At 31.1% G+C, this 22,662-nt stretch overlaps 11 protein-coding genes across 11 annotated transcripts; 3 read left to right on the forward strand and 8 right to left on the reverse strand.

The window, feature by feature from the left end:
- Positions 1-118: 118 nt before the first annotated feature.
- FDO1 (Fdo1p) lies at positions 119-1,192 on the reverse strand (the record flags this gene model as incomplete). The annotated part of the gene is made up of 1 exon (XM_011276321.1): positions 119-1,192. One exon carries the CDS (start codon positions 1,190-1,192, stop codon positions 119-121), a length of 1,074 nt encoding a protein of 357 aa, XP_011274623.1.
- Positions 1,193-1,883: 691 nt separating this feature from the next.
- Positions 1,884-2,762, reverse strand: BN7_3072 (40S ribosomal protein uS9; the record flags this gene model as incomplete). Its single annotated transcript, XM_011276322.1, has 2 exons — positions 1,884-2,291; positions 2,730-2,762. The coding sequence occupies 2 exons, from the start codon at positions 2,760-2,762 to the stop codon at positions 1,884-1,886; spliced, it is 441 nt and encodes a 146-aa protein (XP_011274624.1).
- A 498-nt stretch (positions 2,763-3,260) lies between these two features.
- BN7_3073 (60S ribosomal protein eL13) lies at positions 3,261-4,317 on the forward strand (the record flags this gene model as incomplete). The annotated part of the gene is made up of 2 exons (XM_011276323.1): positions 3,261-3,417; positions 3,725-4,317. The coding sequence occupies 2 exons, from the start codon at positions 3,261-3,263 to the stop codon at positions 4,315-4,317; spliced, it is 750 nt and encodes a 249-aa protein (XP_011274625.1).
- A 557-nt stretch (positions 4,318-4,874) lies between these two features.
- Positions 4,875-5,201, reverse strand: RPP1A (ribosomal protein P1; the record flags this gene model as incomplete). Its single annotated transcript, XM_011276324.1, has 1 exon — positions 4,875-5,201. The coding sequence occupies one exon, from the start codon at positions 5,199-5,201 to the stop codon at positions 4,875-4,877; it is 327 nt and encodes a 108-aa protein (XP_011274626.1).
- Positions 5,202-5,587: 386 nt separating this feature from the next.
- On the reverse strand, positions 5,588-6,922 carry SIP5 (Sip5p; the record flags this gene model as incomplete). The annotated part of the gene is made up of 1 exon (XM_011276325.1): positions 5,588-6,922. The coding sequence occupies one exon, from the start codon at positions 6,920-6,922 to the stop codon at positions 5,588-5,590; it is 1,335 nt and encodes a 444-aa protein (XP_011274627.1).
- A 546-nt stretch (positions 6,923-7,468) lies between these two features.
- Positions 7,469-9,217, reverse strand: BN7_3076 (uncharacterized protein; the record flags this gene model as incomplete). The annotated part of the gene is made up of 1 exon (XM_011276326.1): positions 7,469-9,217. One exon carries the CDS (start codon positions 9,215-9,217, stop codon positions 7,469-7,471), a length of 1,749 nt encoding a protein of 582 aa, XP_011274628.1.
- Positions 9,218-11,192: 1,975 nt separating this feature from the next.
- Positions 11,193-12,035, forward strand: HAC1 (transcription factor HAC1; the record flags this gene model as incomplete). Its single annotated transcript, XM_011276327.1, has 1 exon — positions 11,193-12,035. The coding sequence occupies one exon, from the start codon at positions 11,193-11,195 to the stop codon at positions 12,033-12,035; it is 843 nt and encodes a 280-aa protein (XP_011274629.1).
- An 819-nt stretch (positions 12,036-12,854) lies between these two features.
- Positions 12,855-15,707, reverse strand: DNL4 (DNA ligase (ATP) DNL4; the record flags this gene model as incomplete). The annotated part of the gene is made up of 1 exon (XM_011276328.1): positions 12,855-15,707. The coding sequence occupies one exon, from the start codon at positions 15,705-15,707 to the stop codon at positions 12,855-12,857; it is 2,853 nt and encodes a 950-aa protein (XP_011274630.1).
- Positions 15,708-15,934: 227 nt separating this feature from the next.
- Positions 15,935-16,987, reverse strand: TSR3 (ribosome biogenesis protein TSR3; the record flags this gene model as incomplete). Its single annotated transcript, XM_011276329.1, has 2 exons — positions 15,935-16,611; positions 16,849-16,987. 2 exons carry the CDS (start codon positions 16,985-16,987, stop codon positions 15,935-15,937), a joined length of 816 nt encoding a protein of 271 aa, XP_011274631.1.
- Positions 16,988-17,384: 397 nt separating this feature from the next.
- Positions 17,385-20,864, forward strand: BN7_3080 (uncharacterized protein; the record flags this gene model as incomplete). The annotated part of the gene is made up of 1 exon (XM_011276330.1): positions 17,385-20,864. One exon carries the CDS (start codon positions 17,385-17,387, stop codon positions 20,862-20,864), a length of 3,480 nt encoding a protein of 1,159 aa, XP_011274632.1.
- Positions 20,865-20,981: 117 nt separating this feature from the next.
- On the reverse strand, positions 20,982-22,049 carry SGT2 (Sgt2p; the record flags this gene model as incomplete). Its single annotated transcript, XM_011276331.1, has 1 exon — positions 20,982-22,049. One exon carries the CDS (start codon positions 22,047-22,049, stop codon positions 20,982-20,984), a length of 1,068 nt encoding a protein of 355 aa, XP_011274633.1.
- Between the last annotated feature and the right edge of the window lie 613 nt (positions 22,050-22,662).

Raw genomic sequence — 22,662 nt, forward strand, 5'->3', positions numbered from 1 at the left:
CTACAGTTATTCATATTATTTTTATGTTTATTTATAAAATACACATTCGTCATAAATATTAGCCATAAAATGTTCGATTTAATTATATTATTTCTTTACCAAAACAATGGTAATAAGGTTATTGATTCATACTATAATCACTTATTGTTGTTTCATTATGTCCATTTTCATTTATATCTGGAGTTGATCTATGTTTAAAACTATTCAATTTTGGCATTGCAAATTGATGTACAGGTGGTAATGATTGATGATTATGATTATTTTGTGAAGTATTGTGTGAATTATAATTATGATTTTGATATAATTCATGACTACTATTTGCTTTGATTGCACTATGATTATTTTGCTTTTGTTCTTCTGTTAAAACTTGAGATGCCAACAAGCCTAAAGTATCTAACATTCCAGGCAATTCTTGAGATTGAGATTGATTTTGAGATTGAGATTCTTTATGACTTAAATTTGAAGATTTTTTTCTCTTTTTAACAGTTGAACTATTGATGGTTGAATCATTTTGACTTTTAGATCTCAATCTTATGATTTCTTTATTTTTATTTATGATTTCATTTTTATATTTTTTTAAAGTTAACTTTTGATGACTTATTTTTTTCATTAGTACATTCATATTTTCACCTTGAGCTTTTAATCTTTCAACTTGACGTTTAATTAAATCATTTTCAACTTCATATCTCATATCAGCATCTTTGGAAGATATTGATAATAACTCAGCTTTAATCTTATATTGACCAGCTTCTATTCTTGCCTTATTTAAACTTGTAATTAATTCTTTAATTAAACTTCTTGATTCTTCAGATTCTAAAGTTTCATTATTTGTATAGGATCTGGCACGTTTGAGCAGATCTGTAATACATGGTGATTCATCTGATTCATATAAATGTGAAGATGATATTGTAGTTGACGAAACAGATGCTATTGAAGATTGTGAAGAAATTGATTGCCGTTGTTGATGATGATGATTATTCGTATTATTATTATTTCCATTTGTATCAGCTATCCTGATTTCCTCTTGTGTATCATTTTGAGTTGATTCCTGGGTACTGAGCTCTTGACTGCTCGGTTGACTAGGTACTTCATGTTGTACAGTAGTGGGTTCTGAAACTTGAATTGATTTTGATGAATCTAATAGTTTAACAGTACTATCATTTCCTTCATTATTCACTGGATAAGTATTCATTATATGTTCTTGAGGTATGGTAACCATTGCCAAATGTTCAATCCAATCCAATCTTGTAATTATATCTAGACAGACACGAAATATATGGGTATTAAATATGTATGATGAATGAATTTTACCACCAATAATAAATTTATCAAACCGCGCCTTTTGAACCTATATGCAAACCAAAACAAACACGAACTATAAAGTCACAATAATGGAAAGATATAACCGGTTTAATTGAATGTAATCAAAAGTCTCTATTGGAAGGCCAAACTAGATATTTAATTAAAAAGTTTCTCCTGACTCTAAAACAAACTAGAGCCTCTAAAGGGCGATGCTTTCTACTTTGTACGCGTCTGGAAATACACAGGTTTTGGGTTTTTTTGTTTACTTTTCAAATAAACGCGATGAATAAAAAAACTGAAAATTACATCAACTTTAAAATCATCTGGGGAAGTTCAAAATCGATACCAGAGGAGTCGAATGGCGGTAATCAATTAAATAACGTACTTTGAGTTTGATATATAACTGATAATAAAGCAAGATGATAATTCATTATTTAGAAATCGATTACATTACAGTTCACTACATTGGAAACATTTTCAAACCATTCTTTTTTGATTAGTTATATATGAATGAAAGAAAAGAAACATTGTACATAAAGTTGAGGATTGATGAGAAAAGTTGATGAGAAGGATGGAAATTCTTAACGGTATGATTTTTGGAATTTAGATCTAGCACCTTTACCACCAAATTTCTTTGGTTCTGATTGTCTTGAATCAGCAATCAATAAGGTTCTGTCATATGAGGTGAAAGCTTTTTTCAATTCGTTTTTAGATTGTTCATCAACGAATTTTTGATGATAAGCAACTAAACCTTTGGCAATAGCTTGTCTGATAGCGTAAACTTGAGAAACGTGACCACCACCGGTAACTCTAACTCTGATATCAACACCAGCAAATTTGTCTAAACCAACCAAGATTAATGGTTCGTAAACTTTGAAACGTAAAATTTCTGGTTCAACTAAGGTGATTGGAGCACCGTTAACTTTAATTAAACCTTTACCTTCTTTGACGTGGGCAACAGCGGTAGCGGTTTTCTTTTTACCAAAAGTCTAGAAAGAGAAAATTGTTAGTATATGATATTCACAAATCAAATCTAATGGAAATGATAGTGTAGAGTATGACAAAATATGTTTCTGGTAATATAATCTCAAGGTTCTGTTTAATTTGATCTTTATAATCTTGAATTAGTGGGTACTGACTGGCTCTTATAAACACATATTTAATATATTTGATCTTTGATTCAAATCTTCTTTATTTTTACACTTGTCATTATAATATTTCTCTGAAACACTAAACTATTGATCTGATCACTTATCTTTCATTTATTGTATTACTTTTCAAATTGGTTCTCTTGATATTACGATACTATTTTGGATCTTTCATTCAATACATTTGATATGAATTTTAAACTCTTACTAGAGTGATAATTGAATCATTCATGGGTCATACTCTTGCACTTGTTCTTCCTCTGTATCATCTAAACATACTTGGACACTTTTAACTGATTTTTCTTCAGGCATGATTGCTGTGTTATATGGTATATTAGGTCTTTATGATTGTTCAACTAATGGTAGCTTTATGAACAAATTTGTTTTTTCACAGAGGATGGATGAAAAAAGTGAGTTGTGTTGCGCTGACCGACTGGGAGATTTTTTAGCAGAGTGTTCGCTGAGTTCGCGAAGTCTGAAAAGACAGTGGCGACAAGTTGGAAAACGCGTTCGCGGACTGGTGGTGCGATTGTACACTGTGGGCATGAGCGAGTGTGACTGCTGTTTGGGCTCTAGGGCTTATCACGTGAGGTGATTGAAAGCTTAAATGAGTCAAGAATAGTAGTTATTTTTAAATAAAAGAATGAAGACATATAGTAATCTAGAATGATACTGGGTCGGTTTTTATTTATTAGCTGCTATATATAATTAAGTAAACCATTACTACCTTCACCATCTACTATATAATATCAATCTAAATCTACTGGAATTTGTATTCACACCCAAACACCACAGTACTCACCACAAAAAATGACTGTCAAAACTCACAGTGCCACTCACTCCATAGTTAAGCCCATCGTGTGTCCTGTTGCAAACCTCGCTTTTTCGCACTCAGAACTGGTTCGGGACTCATCGAGCACTCTGACCTTGCAAAGATCCAAACAAAATTTCATCGAAATTATCAAGAGTGTGAACTGATACCTCTAATACAAGTTTGAAAGGACAGTAAATTTATCAACAATGGGTATGTGATAATGTGATAATACAAGTGGGTTCCCATATGATTCAATGAGATACATCTTCATAAGATCAAGACAGCTCAAATGATATATTATTCGTTATGTCGTGGTTGAAAATACAATTAAAAGATGAATGTTTATCATTATGTAAAATGATCATTAAATTAAATCAAATTTCAATATTTATCTAAAGGGAACCTATGAATTAGATTCATCTACTATTATAAGTCAAGTATACTAACTATTGTATTATAGCTATCGCTAAAAATTTACCACTTTTGAAAAACCATTTCAGAAAGCACTGGCAAGAACGTGTCAAAGTTCACTTTGACCAAGCCGGTAAAAAAGCTTCAAGAAGACAAGCTAGAGCTTCAAAAGCTGCTCAAATTGCTCCAAGACCATTAGATGCCTTAAGACCAGTTGTTAGAGCTCCAACCGTCAAATACAACAGAAAAGTTAGAGCTGGTAGAGGTTTCACTTTACGTGAAATTAAAGCTTCAGGTTTAACCCCAGCTTACGCTAGAACCATCGGTATTGCTGTTGACCACCGTCGTCAAAACAGATCAACTGAAATCTTCGAAGCTAACGTTTTAAGATTAAAAGAATACCAATCCAAATTAATTGTCTTCCCAAGAAACGGTAAAGCTCCAGAAGCTGAACAAATCTCAACTGCTCAAGCTTTCCCAATCGTCCAACCAACTCCAGAATCAGAACCAAGAGCTGTTGAACAACAAGAACAAACCGCTTACAGAACTTTAAGATTAGCTAGATCAGAAAAGAAATACAGAGGTATTAGAGAAAAGAGAGCTAGAGAATTAGCTGAAGCTGAAGCTGAAAAGAAAAAATAAGGTGAATGAATAAATGAGAATTACATATAATCGTTTATAAATGAAAAAATTAATAAAAATCTAAAACTTTTGGGAATTAGAAATTTGTAATTCAATTTATTTAAAGTGATGTTTTTCCATATGGGGTGTTCATATTATTTTAATCTTCGCTTTGTTAATAGCATTTTGTATATTTAAATTTGATCTTAATTGATTTTGAAGTTTTAGGTAGTGTAATATCAGTAAAGTACGTAATACTATGGGTCAGACTCATATTAATATTGACATAGTTGACACAATTCAAATGTAGATATTAGGCCGTAATTTACAATATATTTTTAATTAGATATTACAAGTTGATTTAGTGACATTTCTTTAGTTGATCGCATAGTAATTACATTTTCTATTGATTTTTTTAGTCATATATTACAGTCTTTATAACTTTAACATACAATTTTATTTTGATAAAGAAACCTGAATAATCCCATTTTATAACCAATAAAATAATTTAAAAGAGAAACAAATCATGAATTTTCGTTTATTAATATAATTTAACCATTAAATTAAAGTTAATTTCCTTAATCGAATAAACCGAAACCCATATCATCATCGGATTCTTCTTTAGCTTCTTCTTCTTTCTTTTCTTCTTCAGCAGCAGCTTCACCACCAGCGGCAGCAGCTGGAGCAGCAGCAGAAGCACCTGAAGCAGCACCACCAGCAGAGATGTTGGTTAATAAACCTTTGACATCTTGAGCAGCTAAAGCTTTAGCGTATAAGTCAGCCCAGATTTGATCAACTTGAACTTTAGCAGCTGAAGTTAAAGCTAATAATTTTTCAGATGAGATTTCAATTTCTGAATCAGCTAAGATTAAAGCAGCGTATGATAAAGATGTTTCAACAGACATTTTTGGATGTTAAGAATAATCAAATTTAAGCTATTATAGCAGACTATTTCTTTGATTGTTTTAATCAAGTACTTCCCTTTCAGTACAGTTTTGGTAAGAACTAATTTTTCACAAAGTTTCGTGGTTGAGAATTTGGTGATTTCGCGGAATTTCGCTGAAGGTGTTTGGATGTTTTTAGGAAACCCTTTGAATTCAGCATCATGTGACTGCACTTAGGGCGCTCATATGTGAAGAAATTTTACCCCAGACTTTAAAGAAAATTTTGGACTGCACCATATATAAGGGAGACCTTAAAATAGGTAGAAATTACAATATATAAAACAGTCAATAGTACTGAATATATGATGAAAGATATACTTCTTAGCTAGAACACTTATCTAAACATTTCAACGCCGACTTGAAGAATCCCTCCTTTTTCTTGCTTCTTCATCCATAAGACTTAATCTCATAGCTTCTTCAATCATACGTTGTTCAACATCTTGTTCATTATTTTGAATTAATAGATTACTCGCATGGATAGCACTTGCAGTAGCAGCTCTTTTTGCTAATCTAGCTCTTGCAGAATTTAATTTTTGTTCCCAATCTGGTCTTATAAAATCTGTTGTAATTACAGCTGGATTATTTGCAGATAATGAACCACGACGACCTGATGGACTTCCTGAACGACTTCCATTCCCACTATTTGAACTTGATCTTGTAGCATCAGTCATTGATTTTTTGAAATAATTATCATCAACATCAAAACTTGAAGTTTCTTCACCCTCTAAAATAACAGCTTCTGATGATGGTAATTTAAATAAACCAGCTGTAAAATCACCATTTAATCCAGTTCTGAAAAATGGTGGCGTATAAGTAACACCAAAATTTGCAGTTGCACAATATGGACAACATGCTGGTTCTGAAATTAATAAATTTGGATCATTTTTAGCCTTATCTTCAACATCTTCTTCATCATTATCATGTGGGAAATGTGGATCTAATCTTTTAATTTGAACAAAACATTCAGTACATATTGGTTGAACACAACATCTTGAATAATTTAACCATTTTGGATAATAAAGGAAACAAATTGGACATTCTGCAACATTTCTGTATAAAATTAATTTTAAATCTTTACTTGAAGCTTGTTTTGATGTTGATTTTTCTTGTCTATATCTTAATTCTTCATCATCTTGCCATTTTAATCTTTTCACTTTTAATTGTTTATTAAATTTCTTTGATAAATGTTTTTTTAATTCTCTTTTACTTAATGTGGTTTCATCAATATCTTCATATTCATAATTTAAATCTTCATCTTCATCATCAGCTTCAGATGGATGTGCATGTAATTTTAAAGAATCAACAGTTTTTAATAACTCTTCATCAGTCCAATTTTTATTATGATCTTGTAAAGGTGTATAAAAAGGTGCCAATTTCCTATCTATTATACATTGCTTAACAACACTTATTTTATAGTCCAAATTCAAATTATAAGTACCATAAGGTGCTAAATAACCACCATCAACATTTTCATCATATTTAACAACTAAACCAGCAGCATGAGCTTCTTTGAATTTTTCCTTTTCTTTAGTATTACTAGATCTTTTACCAAGTTTTAATTTTTGAGCTGGGAATGGTGATGAAGAATTTGGATTTAATCCATTGATTGTAGAACTTATTGAACTACCTCTTCTGCGTGAAGATTGACTTCCACGGTCTTCTTTTGTTGGAACGTTCCCCATGATTGATATATTTTATTAATAGATCATGTAAATGTACCTGAGTGAAGAATATAGGGGCAAATTAAAACTTCAGTCTATCTTTTATTGGAACGGAATGTAAACAATAATAATGTAGTCTGTGCTTTCTAAATGAAAGGTATGAATCCTTTATTATGAAATATGTGATAAATATATTAATATGAGTACCCCTTTACCGAGTTATTCAAAGTCCTCTATGTTTTGTAGTAAATTGGATTAGAACCCGCTTAAATTTAGACAAAGCGTTCAACTCGATTTGACGTCTTATCATTTTGCGCGGTGTGGGGCGAACCGGATAGAATAACCGCAGTTCATCCGGATTTTCATAATTATAGCTTAAGCCGGCAAAGTATTTTTATTAGGTCAAAAGGTGCTTTATGCAATTTCTACAGACTTATGGTTTTGTGAATATCAGTACGCCTTCTATATATAAATAAATCAAGTATTAAATAAAAAAACAATGCTGTTAAGATAGTTCTTTTTTTGCATGATTTGGATTGATATAATCTATAATCCCTAATCAATATCTTATAATGATGCAAGTCCAACTCCGAAACCAATTCCTATACACGCTAAACTAGTTAATAAAACAAGCATACCAACAATAAGTGATATCTTCTTTATATTTGGTGTTATACGACCAATAAATTGATCTAATAATCCAAACCCAAGAAAGAAAAACAATGGTGGTACTATAAATGAAATTAAAAAAATTATCCAAGCCATTGTATCTGCTCTTTTAGTTTGAACATTTCTATTCAATGATTTATTTGATCTATAACGATGAATTTTTTTCAATAATAAATCATCATCATAATAAGAAGAAATATCTGTATCTGAACCATCAAATGATTCTCTAAAATATGTTTTATTTTGTTTCTCTTTTAATTCAATAGGTTCATTATTTATATCATATGGTGATTTATGGGAATTTTTAAACATTTTAAATTGTTGATCTTTTATTCTTTGTAAATCTTTTTCTTTTAATTCTTTTTTAGGATGAGCATCAATATCATCTTTATCATCAACTATATCAAACCCTGGCATTGTTGGACTTTTAGCTGAATGAATTGAAGGTACAATACCAACAATACTAAAACCTAAACCACGTCTTGCAATAGTATTAACATTTTGGATTTTAACTTCACCATCTGAACTTTGTGTACTACCATTATCATGTAGCATTAATGGATGTAAACCAGGTGATTTTTTTCTTGAAAATTCATATTCTAAAATTGATCTTCTTGTTGAATTACTTGATTTTGATGATGCAAAAGTTGATTGAGATGGTTTTTTTTGAGGTCCTTTTTGTGGTAACATTGGTTCTTTAAATTGATGATTCGGTACTGGTTCTAACATTTGAGGTTCTGGTTGTTTTCCTTGTTGTTCTTGCTCTGGAGTTAAAGCATATTCATCAAAATTTGTAGCATAAGCTGATATAATCCTTTCTCTATAAGCACTTTCTCTATTATATGGTTCCTCATTTTCGTCTTCATTGATTTGTCCATTAGAATCACGAAATTCAAATTTTGGAGGTGGAAGTTCAGGAGTTTGTGATGAAGGATTATTATAATTATTATTATAATTATTATTATTATAAATTTGGAAATTATAATTTGGTCCAAATATTGATTGATGATTTTTTGTTTGTGAGAAACTTGAAATAGTTGATTCACTTGGTGAATTTATATTTGAATTTGATGAATTGTTTTGAGGTTGAGGTATTAACATATTAATTGAACCTAATGAATTTCTTTTTATACTTGTTTTTGATGAACTTCTATTGATTGAAGCTCTACTTTTATTTCTTTTATGATTTTGGAAAGAATTTGATCTTGATAATGTTATATTTTTCAATGAACCAGATCTTGAATGAGTTTTATTACCATCTAAATCAGCAAGAATATTTGAAGTATTTGGATTTGAAGAAGTTCTATTTAAACTCGAGGCCCTTGATAACTCAGTGTTCTTATGTCCATGATCATTATGAACTTCATTTTCATTTATAACATCTTGATAAATATTAAAAGGTTTATTAGTTCCATTTTCATCAATAAATGATTCTCTAAAGAATGATTTCCCAGTTGACCTTTTTGAATTTGAATCTGAATTTGTAGTATTTAAATAAGAATTTGAAGAGTTTGAATTTGAGTTTGAATTCGAATTTGAACTATTAAAAAATTGTGATTTATTAATTTGCCTTATAAGGAAAGATTCTTCAGTATCTGTTGATACAGAATGTGAAGAATCAGGATGTAATGAACTAACGTCTGACATGATGACCCAGTACTGATTTTGACCTTTTCCCCTTCAATAATATTTATATTAGATATTGTTCCTTAAATTGAAGATAATTTTTTTTTGTTTTAAAAATAGGATTTTCATACAATGAAAAATTGAAAAGTATGATAAAGTATCTAAATGCTTTAAAGGTTTTGATGAGTATAATTGAATAAACGAATGACTATAGTTAAATCAAGATATTTGATGAGTGAGTGACTAAGGGTTAGTTGTTGATGTTGTACTGGATTAACTTCTTGAAGAATGGTATGTATAACCTAGTAGTATGATTAAGAGATAATTTTAGTGCATTTGATGGAATGCTATTGTTTTGTTTACCTTTGTTTACATTTTCAAGTAAATCCGATCTCATTGAAAATTCGCGGATCCGCGAACCGATTTGATCTTTGAAAAATTCCAGATTTGATTTTGAAAGGCAGAATTTTCAACAACTAAGGCTGAAGTTTGAAAGGAATGAAGATCTAGATTTTGAGAGCCACGATCCACCAGACATGACAAACCATTTGGTTATGGTGTCTTAAACTACTCATTAATATTGAACTGCCATAGCTTACAGGCTACTACTACTATCCAACGAGATTTGTAGCTTATACGGCAGTAGTCATCTGACCATAAAGTGCACACTACTACTAGTAACAATGTCTATAAAATCTGTACAATTATTGTTCGATTCTATCATATCTAAAATGCTTATCATATTGAGAATTTATAACTTCATACTTCATATATATAAGAAGTGTACAGCTAAAATCTGGCTAAACACTCTGAGTACAAGTGAATCGCGTGATGATATCCCTGTAATATTTAAGCATATGGTATTGTCACTTGTGTGCACTGTGGACTACAACAATAGTTCAATTGATCTCAAGATATAGATCTAGACGTTTGAAAGGCAATCGGAATAATTACATAGTCAAAGTTGAAATACCCTAGGTCCTAGATGCACAACTGCTACTATGGCTTAAATTTATAGCGCTTTACTCAACTGATCAGCTAGCTGAAATTTGATTGCATTAATTGCTCATTGAGAGAACGAGAGAACCAAAGAACCCTGTAAGTTGTATATAGATGTGGAAAATGCGATTAGTACGCAGCGAAAAAATACAATATTTCAAAATTCATAAATTCCATAGTTGAGATTTAAGATAGTGCATCAAAATTAATCTCACACAAAAATGAGTCGTTGCTCACATGAGTTCAACATGACAGACTACAGTACTCCCATTTGAGACCTACGTTCATCTATCCAAAAAGTTCCATGAGCTAGTACACTCGTGAGTCGTCGTTGACTCGTTTCCTTTTATTGTTTATGTTTATAAATTTCAAACACTAGGAAGAAGTTAGAACTGAATAATTTTTTTACGACGTAACTTTACAGGCTACTAAAAATATCTCTTGTTTATTTTTTAAAAGGGGGGACAGTGCACTATCTGAACCTCACTAGTCTTTTAAAAGGTTCCTTTTAGAAGGTTCCAAAGGGGGGTCTATTTCTGCCTAGGATTGAAGAGAATCTCCTGCCTAGCTCTGCCCAACTCCCCCTAATTATGGGGCAGTACGCACTGGGCGCCCCTACACTCACAACTCCTAATTTTTAAAGTCTAGACTTTCCTAGACCCCCTAGTTTTCGCCACTGGATTCTGGAATCTGGATTTGTTTCACTGTTATGCGTAGCCTGTCTATTTTTGAGGCACATGCACGAAGTCTCAGTTCTTAAACTTCAAAGTCTTAAATTGCGCACCTGTTTTATTTTGGGATTCGTTGATATCGCCTCTATTGAATTTCTATAAAGCCCAGATCATTTCCACATGCTTTGTTATTGATCTAAAATTTAACTGATCAATACAAATCAATAGGTTTTGACCTTCAACAACAACTTTACAACAAGTTTACACACGGCGCTTGATTCATAAAGCATCACAGAGTAATATTATTGTCATCCACTACATTAATCATGGCTGAAACTACTGATATCCCAACTAATTTTAAAACTTCTTTGCCTCCAAGAAAGAGAGCTAAAACAAAAGAAGAAAAAGAACAACGTCGTGTTGAAAGAATCTTAAGAAATAGAAAAGCAGCTCATGCTTCAAGAGAGAAAAAGAGAAAACATGTTGAATTTTTGGAATCTTATGTTTTAGATTTAGAAAAACAATTACATTCTTTTAAAGAATTAAATGGTCATTTAATGGAATGTTATCAAGGTGGTAATGATAAAGTTGATTCATTAGTTGAAAAAATTCAAAATTTACCAGATTTAAATAAAAAAAGACATGATCATTTTATGGAAATTGATGCTGAAGATAATGAAGAAATTTCAGAAAATTCTTCAAAATTTTTACCAAAAACTCCAGAATCTTTTGCTTCATCTCCAAAACAAAATGTTGATGATCAAGTTCCTGATTTAATGTCTCCAGAATCAAATTCTTCAATGTCTGAATCTGAACGTTCAAATTCATTTATGATGCAAACTTTAGCATCTCCACAAACTTCTCCAATTACAAACAAATTTTCTTTAGATATTATTACAGGTAATGAACAATCATTTTCATCTCCAGTTATTAAAACAGAAGAAGAAGAAGTTGGTATTGATCAATCAAACAATTTCTTCAATGGTGATATGTTTATTAAAAAAGAAGATGAAGGTACTCAAATTCCACCTTTATCTAATGATATTTTCAATGATAAATTAAATTTTGGTGAATTTCAAGTTAATACTTATGATATTGATTTTGGATTTGATGAGTTGCGTAATCCAGCAGTGATTACATGTCAATTGAAGAAAATTAAGATTCATTAGAAAGAAATATATCGTGTCCTATTGTGAACAAAACTTATATCAGGCGATATAAAGATTTAGGACATGATTATACTTCCTTCTAATTGTAATTCATGTTTTTTTTAAGTTGCAACTTTAGCCCGATGCGCCTTCAAATTCATTTCAATTAGATGATTTCGTATTACTTGAATAGAAAGGGAAAAAAAGTTGTCAAACTCAATAAAAATTATATTCTTGGTTTTGATTTTTATTGTTTTATGAATTATGACTTATTCCAATAATGATTATTATCCTGCTGTTTTTTCAATATAGTTTATATTTTGAGAAAGAAAGTTTTTGATTAGGGTTATAAAAGAAGATCTTGAAAACTTTGAGTTATAAAATCAAGAAGTCATGTGGCGCTTTAATTAGCGACTGGGCTTTGTTTTTAAAGATTTTAAAATGAATAAGTTCAGAAAAGGTTGATATTTTTTAGCTATTATTTTCAAATTCGTTGGTGGTTGATTTTATTATTCATTTATTGGAGTTGGTTTATATCACGGCTTGAGACAGTTGGCTCGTCGTTTGATTATTTAATTTATAAAGGGGTTTTATTTTATTTATTTGTTAAAATTTGGGTTTTTACACATTTTTTTTTCTTGTTTTCAATTCATTTTTATTAAATTTAGGTTTATCATTTATAAGGAAAAGTTATAAGATAATAAATGTATCTATTTGAAGAAGTTGTTTATTAAAAAAATTTACAATTAGAAGAAAGTTTTAATTATGGGGGGATGTATAAGATATTAATATATTATATTAAATATAACTTGTAGTCATTAGTCATTAAAATATAATCATTCATGATCTTTCACTTATAACTGGGAAATCTTTAGCATCAACTTGAATATTTTGATTTATACTTGCATTAACCCAATCTTGATTTACCAATCTTATAGTTGTAACAGACTTATCAGAAAATTTTAAACCTTCACTTAATTGACGTCTAATTTCTTTAACTTTTAAGTTCATTAATTCATATTCAGGATAATTAGGGAATATTATTAATTGAGAATCTTTTAAATCTTCAACTAGTTCAGCACCAAATAATTGTAATCTAAGTAATAACTGTGTATGAATAAATTGATGTTTTGATTCTTCAATGTTCACCAAGTAGATTTTTAGATCATTAAACAATAATACCTCATTCAATTGTTCATCAATATCAACATCATTAAAATCATTCTCATTCAATTCTAAGAATAATTTCTTTAATTCATCTTCTGTTATTGGTATCTTATAACTATCACCAAATGAGTCAACTCTTTTATTTGATTTTAATTCTAATTCTCCATTAACTTTAAAACAATATTTTGGTTCAACTTGAATGTTTTGTTTAATTTCAACACATTTAAATAACCATGAAGATTTTAAGATATCAAATCCTTTTTTTTTCAATGCACTGGCCTGTATTGTAAATTTATCACTGATGATTCTTAATGAACTCCAATCTTGAATTGTTGTTTCATTTTTAGTAACTTTACCACCATTAACATGAATAATACTTGATAATTCATCTAATGTTATTCTATTATTTTTATAAAAAACATCAGATAAAACCATGAATGTTAATCCTTCAAAAATTTCAGATGATTTACTCATTTTATTGAAATCATCATCATTCCAAATTTCTTCATCTTGACTTTCTCTATGTCTTTTCCTAATAAGTCTTTTCTTTTTTGAAACTAATTTTTGTTCAGTTGATTTTACAGAAGTTCTTGAATCTTTTATATGTTTATAATCATCCAATGTTGATGCAGTTCTCCAATCTTTATCATCTCTAATCTTACGATTATAAGCATTATATAGTGTTGTTGAAGTTTTATAGTTTTTAGAAATTGATCGATCAATAGATCTTGCTTTGACTTCAATAACAAATGAATCTTTAGGATCAATCCATTCTGGAGGAACTCTTTTACCAAATTCAATTAATGAAGCTGGTGGTTTTTCTTTGTTTATATCTTTCCATTTTCCTTGAGTGATCCTTTCAATTTCTCTATATTCATTTTTATCAAATCCATTAGCAACACGACAAAAACTCCAAAATTTACATTTTAGATCATCATCTAAATCATCATCACTTACTCTTAACCCACAGAAAAACATATCTTTTTTACTTTTTTCTCTTCCAATAACAACTAAATCAACATTTTCACCAAATTCTTCTAAATATTCAGGCTTTATTTTAACCCATTGATCAGTTCTTTTATCAATTTGATAATGTGACTTGATTTGTTTTAGTACAACACCTTCAGATCCTTTTTCCACTGCATTTGTAAGTGCTAGTTTAATATCATCTTCAGTACTTGCTCTTTTTGCTTCTATAATCTCAACAAATTGTGGTGATTCATTCAAAATTTTCCTAAGAAATTTCTTACGTTCTTCTAATGCTTTGTTAGCCAAAGAACGACCATTGAGGTATAAAAGATCAAAGACCATGAATAAAGGTCTGGCATATAACTTGTTTTCATCACCAGATTCAAGCCTTTGTAATTCATGTAATGCACTACCTTTCAACACACCAAATGGTAAAATGGCATTTCTTTGTGGATCATATGTTATCATTTCACCATCCAAGACACAACTTTGAACAGCATCAACAAATTTCAAATGTGGCGATATACAGCCATTTTCTAGGTCCTGACCATATAAATATGTATAGTCAGTCGCTCTTCTACTCCAATAGTTTATAGTTTTCCCATAATTATCATAATGCATTTGAATTCTTTCACCATCCATTTTCTCTTCTATAAAGAAATCATTCTCAAGTTTTTGAACCACTCTTGAATATGATAAGTTAGGTTTCAGTGCCAATTGAGGAGCGAATGGTTTAGAAAGATTTATGGATAAATCTGTCTTGTTCAACCTTTCATTAGGATCATAAAGTTTATAAGCAACAGTTTTCAAGCTTGTAACAACACTTAAGTATTGTTGAGCATCAGGATGCCATGTATTTAATATTCTGTTTTCCATATTTTTAACCACATTTTTCTTTAACAGAATATCAAAAAAGTAACGAAGCTCTAAGAAACACATTTTATCCAACAATTCAATCAACATTTTATTTTGTTGTTCTTTCTTGAATTCATCTTTTGACATTTCATCAAGAATATCATTAACATCACCTATTGATAATTCACCACCCTTTTTATCAGTTCTTCTTGCTTGAATAACTTCAATACAAATATCTGACATTCTAGCAGCTTTTGCACTTCTAGATCTTTTCCAATTCATGATTTTGGAAGTTGTCTCTGAATTCTTGGGTATTTTAAGTATTTCTAAGATTCTTCTACCTAAAACTTGATCTTTTATGTTGTAGATTCTTGTTCTATCTTTATGTGGTAATATTAAACATAGTGCAGGATATATATTTGGACCCACTGTACTTCTCCATTCACGAAAGAAATGTTCAACAATTCTTTGCTTTTGATCCGTAACAGTTGCACCACCAGCGCTATAATAATTGGTATGGTTAATTGTTTTATCAAGTTTGTCAAATAAGTTTTCACATAACCATTTAAAAGTTGGAAGAGGACCCCCAAAGTTCTTTGGTGCTTGCTCATCTTTTACATCATCATCAACGTATTTTGTGAGTTCAAAAGCAGCTGGGATCCTTTCATTTTCCTCTTTGATCTTGACCTCTGGTTCACTCATCATTGATCATTGACTTGGAAATATCAAAGCATATCATTTGGCGGCAAATACAAGCTAGCTGGCTTTATTATAACTACTACTCTTTTAAGCCCGTTGTCATTTTTTGTATAATTGTATTTTTGTTGCACTTTATCAATTCGAAATCAAAACATACAAAGATTCGAAATCAACTACAAATATGATTCTTTCATTACCTCTTCTTAAAATATTATATACATTTTGGTGTTTTAAACCTTCAAAGATTGTAAGTTGATGTTATCAGCAATGTTGTCTTCATCGTCTTCTTCTTCTTCTTCTTCTTCACTATAATCATCTTCATCCACTTCATCAAATTGGTCTTCCAAGTTTTTACCATTTTTCGGTATCACATTTCCCAAATTATCATACTCGACTTCTTCATCGTCGTCTTCTTCTTCAAATTCCTCTTCATCTTCTTCATCTGAAAATGAAGGAAGTTTATCTCCACCACGGTTTGTATTCCCTTGTAACCAAATATCTTCAGCATTACCATGATTTTTACGTTCTTCAACTTCTTTCTCTATTTTCAATAACCACTCATCTTGCACTTTTTGTACACTTTCAGAATCTGTACATTGTTGATATAACTCTAGAAGTTCTTTGTTGATTTCAAGAAAGGCTGAACCCCATGAGAAATTGTCTAATAGATCAGCAGCCCAATCTGTATGTCCAACAATAGCGAAGCATGCAGCTAAAGCTTCCACGCAATTCAATTTCCAAGGTCTACCGTAGTTCACTTGATTAGCAGCAACAAGATAAGGAAGTAATCTTTCATATTTACCACCAATCTTATTGAAAGGGACTTCCTCCAATCTAGCCCATGAACATTCAACCACAGCTGCACCATTTTGCTCAACGATTTCCAAATCATTTGGACACACAACACCTTTACCGTTAGGGCTTATAAGTAGTTAGTTTATAATTCCAGAATAATCGTATTTAAAAATGGTTTAACTCACGAGACAACAATACCTTGAAACTTTTGACCAACTCTTAAACTCTTTATAAGACCTAGTCTTTCTAGTTTTTTCCCACTACAACGTTTTGGATCACAGTGACCGAAATCCTTCAATACTGTTAGTTTTCATATCTAAAAACACACTAGTTCCTTTCTGAAAAGTACTTACCCACATAGCTAGCTTTGTGTGGAATTTATCATTGGTTCCATGATGTTTAGTTTCAGCTCTTTTATGCTTTTTCACCAGTGGTTTTTGAGTTCTTGGAGCCCTGTCTTCGCTCCCCTTGTTTTTACCTTTACCCATTATATGAACTTGTGACTAGTAGATACCTCAGAGAATGCTTGATATGGATAGAACTCAGTATATCTTGATCGGATCTTTTTGTGATAATTTATTAAAGACATCTCTCTCTATGTGAAGAAAAAAAATACTTCCGGGATAAATGCCCTCGGAAGTGTAAATCTGACACTTAAGTCTGATTCAAAAGGTACAAGAGACAAATAAAGATGTTTACTAAACGGTCATAAAACAGATCATCCACCTCTTTGCATTTTGAAAACCATCACATATCTACTTATTCGTTAGTCACAGTTTCGATCAAAAGTCTTTATCTGTCCTTGAGGGTTATGCTGAAATTATATTGCTGAAAATTTGAAGAATCAGAATATACCTTAGATACACTTCACAATTTGAAGAAGAAATGGCAAGGAACCTACCTTTGCTTCAAAACCCTTTGTTAAATGCTATATTCAATAACTCACATCCATTCAAGTCATTGGTAAAAGATGTCAATCAAAATAATTCCCAAGAATCTGATAATGGTGTCATAATACTAGTACCCGATTCTAACATTCTCAACAATTATATAGATAGAGAGTCTGGTATAAGGTATAATGAGTTATGTTTACAGGAATCGTTCGTCAGAGATCATATAATAACAACAAATGAAGAAAGAAACGCAAAACTATTCACAACTTTAAGTAAGAAAGAAATACTCATTAAAAAAGAGTTGGTGTTCACCGGGAAAGGATTCAAAAGTTCACTAAGACTCAAAGTTCTAACAACCGATTATTTTTTCAATTTCAATGATTATTTTGAAAAAGGAAGAAGGTTTATGATTATGTTTATTGAATCTCCATTGGTTGGTGTACCTGAACTGTACAATGTCTTGGAAGTCACATTAATTTCAAGTTGTGGTGGTGTTGATAGAGCCATGATTCATAACATTAATGAACCATCATCACAGGTGGTTGGTAAACAAGAGGAAAACTTAACATTACACGAAAGCAATAACGATGGAATTAAGTTTGAGCATGTGTTGCGTAACTTCCCATTAATTGCACGATCTATTGGTGAAAAATATGAAATCTTGTTCAAGAAGTTTAACGTCAAGTCAGCTCCAGATACCGATTCTTTGATTCAGATCTTTACTGAAACTATGAACCTTTCATCCCATATATTTAAGACATTACATCCTGATCATGTGAATGCTATACTTGAAGAGGCCCCAAATGTTGATTTCAATGAATGTCTATACAATTATGTGGAATTCAATCTCTTTGACAAGATATGGTATCGTCTTTGTGAATTAAATGGGGATTTTTTACTTGAGCATTTCACAGATTTGAATAATTTAAGTATAAATCAAGTTAATCTACCCAAGCAGTTTTGTCATAACATCGAACTTCAATCCATTTTAGAGAAAAAAATAGCCCAAGCAGTGAGTGAATTCAAAAAATTAGAGCTTTCTGTAACTGCTGAAATGAAAGCGCATATATTTATTAACACAATTAGCCTATTATCTAACATAGATGGTATTACAATTGATGCTGATACTTTAGTTGGTCTTTTGTTGATGGTGGTGGTACATTCAAAAGTCCAAAACTTGGAAAGTCATTTATTTTATGTTCAAAATTTCTCATTCCAAAATATTGATTTAGGTCTAATAGGGTATTCATTATCAACTATAGAAGGTGTCCTATACTATTTAAAAGATATAGAAAATATGAAACTGTTGAAAAAATATTCCTTATCGAACTCAAATGTTATATCCTTTGTTGAAACTAAAGAATTGATTTCATTGAAAAATCTTGCTGATGATTATGATTCTCGTCCAGACTCAAGCTTAAAATGCAGAACATTAAACGGGGATTCACTTTTAGCACTTGCTATTTTGTCAAATGATTATGATACCTGGAAATTGCTCATAGATTATGAAGAGATTTTTACAATAGAGGACATTCTTACAGATACAACTATAGCCGATGTCAACTTGTTGAACTTAGCTTTGAATTCGGAAAATTATGAGATCACAAATGACTTGGTGGATATATTACTTAGTTCATGTACCAATGAAGAAATAATAACATACTTAAATGCAAAGGATTCACATAACAGGTCTATAGGGCATTATTTATTTCATTATAAAGACCTCATTCCAAAAATTGGTGCATTTATCAACTGGATTGATAAAGATTTGAACGGTCAAACGCCTTTGTTTTCAGTTTGCAGAAGTTATGATACACCAGAATACTCCAAGATGATACGTGAAGTATTTGAAGTGGTTGATAATTGGTATACACAAAACAACTCTGTGTTTGATTACGAGGATCATATAGATAACAGAGGTAATACGTTACTTCATATATTGAGCTCAGATATTGATGTTTTGCTAAAGTACTCAAGAATCAATTTGAATGAATCCAATAAAAAATCTTATACCCCACTGATGATTTACGCCAAATACAATAGAATTGAAAACATACAGAAAATCATTGACGATAACAGAACTGAGATTGTTAAATCTGATAGAAATAATTTTAATGCCTTGGATTTATCCAAAAATGAAATAGTATCAGATTTGTTGGATGAGAAGGTATTCCAAGCGGAGGCTTTGCACTATAAAGAAACAAAAGTCGGTGCTGTCAGAATCAGACTAGAGAATGGACAATGGAAGATAATAATCAGAGTTCAGAGAGATAAAAATAGGTCTGTTGTTATAAGAAATTTCAACGATATTCGGAATTTAATTGAGCTCGTCAACATTGAATATCCAAACAGCTTTATTCCAATAGATTATTACAAAAGATGTTTCAATGCCCAACTGAACTTTCCTGCTTATAACAAACTTAAGTTGAATATTTTAGTGGATCAGGTGAATACATTTTTGGGAAGTTTGATTCTCAATAGATCATTACTTGAAAGTGAATTATTATGGGATTTCCTTTCTCCAAATTACTTTGATTATCAAAAACTTCAAGAAAAGGCACATAAAAATTTACTCAATTTCAGAAAGTCTATATTGGAACTCTCAACAAATAAGGAGTTAGATTCATCAAATGATAACTTCTTACTACAACCTGAAGAAATCAGTGAAATTAACCATTTTTTGAAGTTTTCTACTGGTGAAATTAATAAATTGAGAGCTACTTATGATAAATTATTGAAGATTGTGAATTTTAATCGTGCAAAATACTCAGATCTTCAACAAACCATTTCTGGATTTTCCAGATACAAAATTTTAGCTATTGAAGAACTTAGTTACGTTGGACAAACTTTAATAGACGCTGAAAGAGAAAGTAAATTAGATGATGCTCTTTCTGATATGGTATTAAATCTATATTTGACTGCTAACCAGATCGTGAAAAGGTCAGAATATTTAACAAATGCCAAAATTTATAAATGGTGGAGACTTTACGGTGAATTGATCGAGTTAAATAATAGCTACAAAAAATTCAAAGCTGTTGAGCACAGGAAGTCTAATAACACCTCGACATCTAATGGCTTGAATGGTGCCTTGAATGGCGTCGTTGAAGTTAATGAAGAAAGCTTCCAAAATCTGACTTTGAATACAGAATTCGTCGCTAATAAAGCTAAAGATTCTCCAAATAAAAAACAAACACCTTCATTTTTGACAAATTTCATAGAATCAAAAAGAACAAAACACGAGCAAAAGCTTTTATCCTCCATCAAGGAAGTTAAAGAAAACCTTATGATTTTGAATAGGGATATCAAGTTTAATCATGAGACATTGGCAATGGAAATGAATAATTTCTTGATTTTTAAGACCAAATATTTGGAACATGTTATCAAAAAGTATACTAAAAAGCAAATCAGGTCTCAAAAGTTTAAAACTCAAATGCTACAAAGAAGTCTTGACGATTTAAAAAGCATTAAATAAGAGGAAAACATTACCGTAATACTATATATATATATCCCAACCATTTCTTCAGAATTTATTTATTTCATTGTTTATATTAAAGTACGTAGAGAAAAAAAGAGTCTCAGTTGATTTAATTTAATTACCACCGTTATTTCTGTTTTGACCACCCATAAAATTGTTGGCCAAATCTCTCAAGGCTGGGTTGTTTAACAAACTACTTAAATCTGGAGCACCACCAGCACCAGCATCACGTTCACCTGATCCTGATTCAGCCCCGGCGCCAGCACCAGCACCACCGCCTAAACCAAATTGGGAGGCCATTTGTCTGATAGCTGGATTACTCATTAAACCTTCTAAAGCACCTGGGTTTTGCATCATTTGTTGAGCATATTGCATTAATTGAGGATTATTCATCATTTCAGCAAAGTTTGGAGCACCACCGGCACCACCACCTAAGAGTGATGAAAGATCTGGAAATCCACCAGGAGCAGCGCCTGAAGCACCTGATCCAGAATTGGTATCACGGGTTGATTCTTCAGTTGTAGATAAGTCTAATTGTTCTTCGACTCTCTTTTTAGCAGTTTCGTAACCTTTCTTCATAGCTTCAGATGGTTTATCACCTTCTTTTTCTAAACCTTTTTTGTATGCTTCAAAAGCTTCTTTTGGTCTATTCAATGCATAGTTAGCTAAACCTAATCTTGAATAGGCTTTTGAGTAGTTTGGATCAACTTTGATGGCAGCTTCGGCATCTGCAATAGCAGATTCATGATCTCTTGTTGAAGAGTGAGCAGCCGCTCTGTTGGATAAGTAGACAGCATTCTTTGGAGTTAATTCAATAGCATCAGTATATTTCTTGATGGCTTCAGCAAAATCTTTACGGGCCATAGCTTTATTACCTTCTAATTTTAATTCTTCAGCTTTTTTTAAAGTTTCGTCATCTGTTTCAACATGAACTGGAACTTTTTTAGCAGCAGAGTCACTTGATTGACCTTTTTTAAATTCTGCTAAAATTTCTTTCAAGCTTTTACCATTGTATTCTGAATCGACAGTTTTTTGATCTTGATCTTTATCAACTTCATAAGCATCAGCGATACAGTCAATGGCGACATCTATAGATTCGAGATAGTCTTCAGAGACTTCTTTGTTTGAGACGGAGCTCTTTAAGAAATTTATGATTTGGAGAGCGGTTTCTTTGCTTGACATATTGGTTAATTGGATTCACTTGATAATTATCAAACTGGGATTAGAAGTGATGGGATTAACCTTGATTATATTAATTGACGTGCTGTTTTCAACGTATACAAAAAAAAAAGCTAGAATATTCTCCGGTTTCTGTTAAGAGCACAGAAATCAACAATACTCGTGTTAATCTAATATACTAAAACTAAAGAGAGCTCTATCATCTATCGAATCGGGCTCAAAATATTCCGTTCTTTAATTATACGATGAGTGTATAGCTCATATTATGGGGGTGATGAATGAGAGCATCCAAGGTCCTATATGATCGATGCTTTTAACAGTTTAACTATAGCTTGAAATTTGATTAAAGCGCGTATATGGACCGCGACACTAAATACATTTTAAAGTTGTGTGATTCTTTACTATACTACATGTTAAAGACCTGTGATTAATAAAATATTTTCGTATCAAATTCATAAAATGCAACTATATAAATATCACTTAAGCTTGTTTACCGAATGATCTTTTCATGTTAGAGATGTTTTCTCTAGCAATGGTGAATGATGATTTAGAAAAGATATCATCGATTTCTTCCAAGGTTTTACCTTTAGTTTCTGGCATGAAGAAAACTTGATAG

Source organism: Wickerhamomyces ciferrii, contig 00082, assembly GCF_000313485.1.
Source record: "Wickerhamomyces ciferrii WGS project CAIF00000000 data, strain NRRL Y-1031 F-60-10, contig 00082, whole genome shotgun sequence".
NCBI classification, from domain to species: Eukaryota; Fungi; Ascomycota; class Saccharomycetes; order Phaffomycetales; family Wickerhamomycetaceae; genus Hansenula; species Hansenula ciferrii.